Genomic DNA, 8,584 nt, shown 5'->3' with positions numbered 1-8,584 from the left:
TAGTCTGTTATTTTATGGTTAATGTTTGGTGAGCACAACAACAACGCGGTGCTGCCAAGCCAGAATCTAAAAAACTAAATAATGCGTATTAATGCTCATTAATCTCTCAGCATGTCATACTGTGACTCATCTCACAAATATCAGATTGACAGTATCTTTATTGAAAACATTAATCATTCACTAGGTCTGGTTCTGCTGACTGATCTCCTGGGTAAACGCTTTAAAAAAAATGACTGGTGGTCATGGAGTTTATTTTTTGTTTTGCCATTTTAAATCAACAGCGTCATCATTGACATTCCCATATTGGCCTTCTCTATTCTCAAAATCTCTCAATATTTCAACCAAGCAGTTCAAACACGACAGCCGGAGTGTTATTAATGTAACAGAGAGTGCAAAAGCATATCCCAAACCTCGTCTATGCGCTTTTTAACGTATAACATTCACTTCTGAAATGTAACGGCTATTTAAGGCTGAAGTGCGTGATGTTAAGAGCTCCGGTTAAAGGCGTGATCAATAAGGCAAGAGCGAAATAAACACTTTAAAATAATTTATTTCAAAAGACATCTACATTGATTGACAGTTTAACGTGATACCTATATAAAATATTTACATGAAGCACCTCTCGCCGAAACGGCACAATTGCCCGTCTAAGAAGCACAGTACAGAGTGACGCGAAACAGAAAAACGACAACATGGCAGCCATCGGATGTGTTGACTTGGGAAGTAGAAGCTTCGTATGCTGGACTCTGAAATCCACTAGACATGTGCAGCTCACTGGTACATCACTGGTGCTCGTGTGCAGATTGAGGCAGATTATAGTCGGTCAGGTCACCTCACATTAAGACAGACAGCAGCTGGTCTCTTTGAAAACTCCTCCCTGTGGATTGAGAGGACAATTAGAGATCAAGTATATAATCATCGTTCACAGACATAATGACAAACCCTGATTAATGGTGATAAGACCGTCGTGATGAAGTCCACAACTAATGTGCTGCTGTTAGAACTACAAGAGAGACTGAAGCTTGGTCGGCTAGCTTTAAATGTTTAAATGCAACTCGGTGTTATTTAATAAATAAACAATAATGAAATGACTATTAAGTAAAGTGCATTTTGGTTTTAGTGTTTTGGTTTAAAATTACATGCATCCTTATTAACATAAAAATGCACAGAAATCATGCAACGTGTTTATTCAAATTCACATTTTAAACAGAAAAATCAACTAAATAGTAAGCGTTAACAGGCATGCTTCTTGAATCAGCTTCTTGACAGTTCAGTTAGCGCTCTTCAACAAAATTAAAATGTTCTGACAGTCTAAGTAAAAAGCAGCAAGTAACATGTACCAAAAGTAATTATAATTGATAGGAAAACATATTTTCCCTATTAGTTTCTTGTTAATTTAACTGTATCTCTGCAAATACTGCAAATAAATTGCATTCCCAGATGTTACCGTTCACCCACAATGTGTCACTAATATTGATAAATAGAAATAATAATAAAATAAATAGAATACAAACCATTTTATAGTGCCCAGCACCCAAAAGTTTAGATAAACAGACGCCACTAGGGCTATGTACCTAGGTGAGGTCCTGTGAGCATAGTATGCTACTGACTGCTAAGCTTTCTGGCTACCTGTTGTCTCTGCTGCTGTCGCCTGTACTCTTCCTCACTGGCAGCAAGAGCCTGAGCTAAGGCCAGATCCTCCTGCTCCTGAGGGCTGAAATGTAGTTAGTTAGTTTTCAGATTTCAATACAATACAATTAAAAACATCTGCTAATGTAACTTTGTTGTTAAACTTTAAGAGGAAAAATATTCATACTGTTATTTTCCAATTTTTTTTTTTTTTTTATTTTTTTAAAAGTTGAACATTTTCAATACTGACTCGAACGTAAAAGTAACTATAAAATCTGATGGTTTATTATTAGAGCGTAAGAGGTCAGACATACCTTGGCTGGCTTGCCCGAGCAGATTCAGCGAGTGACATTTCTAATGCTCTCTGGAGGGCCTGTTCCTCTGTCTGTGAAATAAAACAGAATTTAGGATTTAATTATAGCCTTGTATAGATTGAAAATACTCTGTCAACCTTTAAACTATCTTAAAAAGACCCACACACCAGCCCGGCTTGAAATGACGCTGATGGGGGAATTACATTCTGTGCTGTTGGAGACACCATCGGAGAAGTATTTATCCTCTGAGCACTGAGGGGCAAGAAGTATTAATGAGTAATAAGTACATGAGAAAATATTCAAATATACACAAACTAATATATATATATATATATATATATATATATATATATATATATATATATATATATATATATATATATATATATATATATACACATATATACATATACATATATATATATATCTATATACACACATATATATACATACATACACACATATACACACTCTACAATTTGGGATCAGTACGATTTTTTTCATATAAATGAATGTTTGAATAAAATGAAGACATGATGCATTATATTAATCTATTATCCATATTAATTAAAATAAATGCTTTTCATTTAAACCTTCTATTCAAAGAATCATGAAAAAGTATGTTGTCTCAGTTTTAACACTAATAAACGTAGCAGCAAAATCCACATAAGAATGATTTCTGAAGGATTATGCGCCCCCTGAAAACTTAAGCATAATAATACTGAAAATTTATCTTTGCCAGCAATGCACTACATTTTACAATATAAAAGTTATATTAAATAATGTTCCCACAATATTACATTTTTTACTACAAACAAATACATCCTTGGTGAGTATGACGCAATAAGCGATCATACGGACCCCAAACCTCTGTTAGCGTGCAATTAACGTAGACTTCTGAGGGCACTGCTTTTCCTAACAGTTCTTACCTGCTGCTCTGAGGTCTAGTGTTCCCAGTCACTCCATTAGACACGGACCTAGAGCTCCCTCTAGTGGAGGAGGCCGCCGCGTTATTGGAAGAAGAGCTTTGAGCTCTCATTAAAGCAGCATGCCTGCGAAACAAACAGCACCATTACTAATGTCCTCCGGAAAACTCAACTTAGCAGTGTAAAAACTAAGCGGCCGTGCTCACCCTGATTTGGAGACCGGCTTGCCGTCAGTCTTACAGTCATGGTCGAGTGGATGTCTATGTTTGAGACAGTAGTTCAAGTGGCACTGGTCACACGTGACCCGGATCATTTCCTTCTGCTTACAGCCGCCCTTGGAGCATTTATTTGTAAATATCTGTGAGGCGAGAAGCAACCGAGTCGTTATTTATTTTACAGAGACAGCTCTTCTCTCTCTCTTTCTTTTCTTTTTAGTGACTGGCCTACTTTTCGTTTCCTCTGAGCGGGGTCAGATTTGCAGTCTCTGTCTATATGTTCGCCAACTTTGATGTCCGGCATTTCCCCTCTTCTAATGGGAATGGGGGTGTTGCACAACGGACACACAGGAACCTGGACATCCTGCACAAGGAAACAAAACCTGCGTGTTTAAAATACAGGACGAGATTACTATTCATTAGATGCAATCATACCCACCTTCTTGTACGATGAAGTGCACTTGTGATTTGCATAAGTTATGTGGTCTTTGCAGAAAATGTCTTCACAGGCATCACATTTCATTGGAAGAAAATCTGCAGCAGGACGTTGGAAAAAAATAAGAAATATTTTATTTAACAACTAATGATGAATCGCTAAACGGACAGCAGCTTATGATTACATAAGCTTATGTTTTTTTTTTTACATGTTTTTAGCCTGTTATAAATAATGTACCCACTAACATATATAGACTAAATGTTGAGATCGCACAACAGAAATCAGGGTACAACTATCAAACAGTGTTTTTAATTTCAAATTAAGCTGGCTGACACACGGGTATCATGACTAGACGGTGTGGTTATAAAAAAAAAGGACAGAAAACAGGAAGTGTCACACCTAATGAGTTTTAATGTATTTGCCATTCACCACGTGATCAGGAGGTAATGTGTATACACAAACATTAATAATTCACAGGCTGAACAGGGCTTAACAATAAGGATGGCTGATGGTGGAAAAAGGGAGAGTGACTTAGGCTTAAAAGGTATTATTTTAAACAGGCTGGTCAAGCACAGTTTCTGTGAAAATGGCAGATTCCCAGAGCAACTGTATAACTCTTATCCACAATAACTTAATGTTCGTACTTATTTGATTATTTCATTGACAGCTGCGTAATAAGCAGGATAGTGCTGCATTATCAACCAGACTGGTTTACTTTGAACAAGGAAAAGCAGTTTGCAATAAACTAATATTATTGTCTTTATTTTTTCACATATTATAGCTATAATTTAAACTATTAAGGCAAAAGTAAAAGCTAGTACATTTTTTTATGTTTTTTGTAAAAACAAACAACAACAACAAAAAAACCAAAAACATTTTGTTCACTGCGGCTGCATTCATTTAATCAATAATAATAATAATAATAATAATAATAATAAATACAGTAAAAACTGTTACATATTATTACAACTTAAAATTACTTTTGGTAACACTTTATATTAAGGTCATCTTCCACATTACACTAACTTACTATTATAATAACACTTAATTATGCATAATTACATGCAAGTAACCCTAAACCAAACCCTAATTTGATCTCCTATATCACTGACGAACGTAATTAATATTACTCAGCACTTTAAAGTGTAATTACACCATAATAAGGTTACCTTAAAATAATGCATAACCCAACTTTTCAATTTAAATATATTTTCAAATACAATTTATTCCCGTCATGTAAAGCTTTCAGCGCCATTACTCCAGTCATCAGTGTCACACCACTCACAAATCATTATCTCTTGTAACATTATAAATGTCTTTACTGTCACACACGATTATGTTTTGTTATGATCAATTAAAAGTATGACTTTCTCTCAAAATAAACAAATCGCTAAATAAATCTGAAACCACTGAGGCCACTGAAACTGACGACAAGCATCATTTTGCTCTTGAGCCCTGCTTTATGAGAGAGTGTTTAACGCATACCGAGACGTTTGCAGCTCTTCTCCGAGCAGTGCTCCCCGAGATCTGGAAACTCCATGGCACAGTGGTGAAAGAGCTCAGCTGCTGGACTGTGTACACAAATCAGAGCATCACCTTCTGAGCGAGCTGCCAAAACAAACACGACGAATGCCCCGAATGAGTAAAACGCGCTTAAAACGCGGAAGGCCTGTCAAGAGTTGAGGTGATCCTGTTGTTTACCATAAGCTGACGCCATTACGTAACTGTTGTGTATCTGGACCACATACTGTAAAGGGATCTGGACGAGGCTTTACTTCTAGTAACCATTCATACTAAATAACGTCTCACGGACACTCGGTTGTTATAAACGCTAATATAAGGATAATTAACGATCTCTTGGTTGTCATTTAAACGCGATACGATAAACTAGACAACGCGCGAACATTACTTAATAAAAGACTCCACCTAAAGAGGCTAAATAAAACGCCCGTTAATGAATTATGCGCAAACATAGGGCGATTTAAAAAACAAAACAAAACAAGTATACAGAAACCAGAAATTACTGATTGTCGTTTGCGTTAACGACGAACATTTTAACAGAAGCACCGTAACTGACGAAACGATAAAAGTGTATCTTACCGAAATTATCCGCAAATCTTATATTGGTCCCAGCTCGGGAAGATTTCTAACGCGTTTCGCTCGGAGCTGTCGCAGCCGCTGTGTTTGGGGTTTTGTAGTCGTCTGCCGTTTTTTGAGATGTCATCGCTGGGGGCGTGAAGCTGGCGACAGGGGCACTCTTTTCAAAATAAAAGTACCCGACGATCATAAAGCAAGCGAACCGTTAACATCACATACGTTTTATGCTTTTTATTTCTACTTCACTTTCTCTCAGAAACATTCGTAAATTAAGAAAGGTCTCGGTCAACAAGTGATGACCCACAAGTTTAGATAGCAGACCTTTATTGATGTTACCATTTGGAGAGAAGTATGGCACAGAATCCATGAAGCACCGCAATGTTTTATAGAGTTAGTGTTAAATAGAGTATATTAACCACATTGTTTTTCATTAGCGACCTGTGGTAATTTCATGTCCCGATTTTAAACAACAACATTTTTAAAATAAATGTGTCGGTGGGGATTTGTGTCTTTTAAATAATAATGGACATAAAATAATAATCCACAATTAGGCTATAAACCTCAAATGTTGTAAATCTAAAGTAGACCACGTGCAAATCCTATAAACCTATGTATACAAACGGTGCCCGTAAGCTAATCACATTTTAAATGTGCCAAATTCCTTCTGTAAAGAGTATATAGAAAATAAAGTAGGAAAGAGTTCACTGCAGATGGCCATCATAATAGCTATTCTGTGTGCATATAAGAGCCCAACCAGAGAAATCCTTATCTTTAAAATTAAAATTACAATCAATATATTCACGAATAACTAGTCCGCGTTATTATACTAAAGGAAAAGTTGAACAAATATTATCCTTTACTGTTTAGGGGACTTTTACATGTGAAAAGCAGCTTATCGAACTTGTACTTCCGGTACGGTTTAAGCGTTCCTTGTCGTTTCTGGCCGCAGGCCGCTTCTGTCACGCCTGACGAGTCACGCTCTGGTGACGTAATCACGCCATTGCTGGAGATTTCCAGAAAATACCACCAGAGGCCGTGATTCATCAGTTTTTTTTCCAGTTTAAAAACAAATCACCACGATATAGATCTGAAGTATTAGATTTAATGCGACGTGTGACACTGTGAGTTGTAGTTTATTTATTTTTTTAAAATAAGAATATTATTTCAATATAAAAAGTAGGCCTATTTCTGAAAAAAAAGAAGAAAAGAAATCGATCACATACAAAACAGTAATGTTTAAGTGTAAGTACAACTACAAATATATCGCAAAAATCAAGGTGATCATGTAATGTTCCCAATATTTCTTTCAGATGTCATTATTTTAATCGCGAATGTACTGTTAACATCAAGATCCAGCAAAGTATGGATCAGCTTTATATCCTAATTTGTTCACAAAAATGTCGTGACTTAGTTACAGTGAATAATAAACGCTCAGTCGGGTGCTAGTCTTGCAAATGTAGATGATTGTCTCCAGTCCCCGGTGATGGAAAGGTAAGTCTCACAATGACAGAGCAGAAAATGACTCTGGAACATTGTGGCTGTGTCTCACATGACCAACAAGAGCTGCGTTTTCTCTTTGTGACTCTTGACAGATAATGCATCGCACCAGAGGCGGACTGGGACACCTGTCAGCATCCTGACAGCACGGAGAAGAGGCGTTAGTCAAATGGACTCTGATCGCTGCTGACCTGTTTGTTCTGACGCTTCCTGTAACAAAAGAGAAGGTACAGGCAAAAGACGTTCAATGAGGACGAGGTTAAAAGATCTTTTTGGTTTTCTTGAGAGCAGCTCTGATCGTTAGGATGAGTTCAATGAGTTCTGGCTTCTTTAATGAAAGTATAGGAAACGTCCCGTGCCATATATTAGGCTTTGCCTGGGTACTTTCACCACAAGGTGGCGGTAATGCTGTTTCTTTTTCTGTTTGAGTGAACCTCACTAAATTATATGTAATGCTTTTTCTAATACGTGTATTTGTCATTACAAATAAATGATATGGGTTCGGTTTATGATGTAGAAAGGGTAAATATTAGGCTCTGTGTTCTTTTGAGTGAATTACCTCTGTATTCATGAACAGAGATTTGCCTTTTTGTTGTATGTCTGCAACGATACGAAGTTTTACCAAGTTAAATGCCTTTCGATAAAATATCCCGTTAATAATTTATAATGAAACAGTAATTATAAAGCTAACCATAACGTAAACCAACAAAACAGCACCAGCTGAGAAAGGCAAGATACAGTCGGGATTATTTATTTGAAAGATTTTACTTTGTGGTAAATTTATTAGCCTAATTATCTAATCTAATAGATAACTATTAATCATAAGTAACTGCATCCAAAATAAAAGTTTTGTTTACATAATATATATATATATATATATATATATATATATATATATACATATGTATGTATGTATGTATGTATATATATATATATATATATATATATATATATATATATATATATATATGTATGTATATTTATTTTGTATATATAAATTCAAACACATGCATGTATATATTTGTATGCGTGTATATATGCATATATAATATAATATAATATAATAATATGAATATGTATACTGTATGTGTGTGTCTATTTATACATAATAAATATATACACACATATAAGCAAACCTTTATTTTGGATGCTATTGATCACGATAATAGTTTTACATTACATCTATATAATTAGTGTGATATAAATATTAATAGAATTAGTATAATATTACTCTTAAAAAAATAAAGTTGTTTATTGACAAGGTTCCATCTTTTTTATTGCGGATAAAGGTTCTTTAGATCATTAAAATGCTAACACTAAGAAAATATAACTGTTGTTTAAACACAAATAGTTATTCCAGGGCCCAAGGACCAAAGTTGGCTCATAATGGCATGACATATTATTTTGTTTCATCATTCACATTTTTTTGTATTTATATTTTAAAAAAAGTCTAATTTTAAATTAAAAACC

The 8,584-nt window shown here is 35.2% G+C and overlaps 1 protein-coding gene and 1 long non-coding RNA gene across 5 annotated transcripts; one reads left to right on the top strand and one right to left on the bottom strand.

The window, feature by feature from the left end:
- Positions 1-532: 532 nt before the first annotated feature.
- zfand2a (zinc finger, AN1-type domain 2A) lies at positions 533-5,760 on the bottom strand. 4 transcript variants are annotated; one of them, XM_043235686.1, is made up of 10 exons: positions 5,621-5,760; positions 5,006-5,128; positions 3,524-3,618; positions 3,317-3,448; positions 3,076-3,227; positions 2,873-2,995; positions 2,111-2,195; positions 1,944-2,014; positions 1,630-1,714; positions 533-877 (listed from the first exon to the last, which is right to left on the bottom strand). In XM_043235686.1, the coding sequence occupies exons 2-10, from the start codon at positions 5,058-5,060 to the stop codon at positions 839-841; spliced, it is 837 nt and encodes a 278-aa protein (XP_043091621.1). In that variant the 5' UTR covers positions 5,061-5,128; positions 5,621-5,760; the 3' UTR covers positions 533-838. The 4 variants fall into 4 exon arrangements, with proteins under 4 accessions (XP_043091621.1, XP_043091622.1, XP_043091620.1 ...); XM_043235687.1 differs by having other exon boundaries at positions 1,575-1,714; positions 5,006-5,091; XM_043235685.1 differs by having other exon boundaries at positions 5,006-5,091.
- A 772-nt stretch (positions 5,761-6,532) lies between these two features.
- Positions 6,533-7,944, top strand: LOC122341878. Its single transcript, XR_006250496.1, has 3 exons — positions 6,533-6,859; positions 7,029-7,108; positions 7,210-7,944. It is a non-coding gene; the product is annotated as an uncharacterized LOC122341878 (long non-coding RNA).
- Positions 7,945-8,584: the final 640 nt, after the last annotated feature.

Source organism: Puntigrus tetrazona, chromosome 3 (assembly GCF_018831695.1).
Source record: "Puntigrus tetrazona isolate hp1 chromosome 3, ASM1883169v1, whole genome shotgun sequence".
NCBI lineage: Eukaryota > Metazoa > Chordata > Actinopteri > Cypriniformes > Cyprinidae > Puntigrus > Puntigrus tetrazona.
Note: the sequence above shows the minus strand (reverse complement) of the source record. Positions and strands in the feature narration are given on the sequence as shown.

Excerpts from the sequence above, each read along its gene's own strand:
- zfand2a (XM_043235686.1), bottom strand. The coding sequence starts at position 5,060 with ATGGAGTTTCCAGATCTCGGGGAGCACTGCTCGGAGAAGAGCTGCAAA. Across the intron at positions 3,228-3,316 it reads CCGCTCAGAGGAAACGAAAA|ATATTTACAAATAAATGCTC; the intron begins GTAGGCCAGTCA and ends CTCGCCTCACAG. Across the intron at positions 2,015-2,110 it reads CGTCATTTCAAGCCGGGCTG|ACAGAGGAACAGGCCCTCCA; the intron begins GTGTGTGGGTCT and ends TTTATTTCACAG.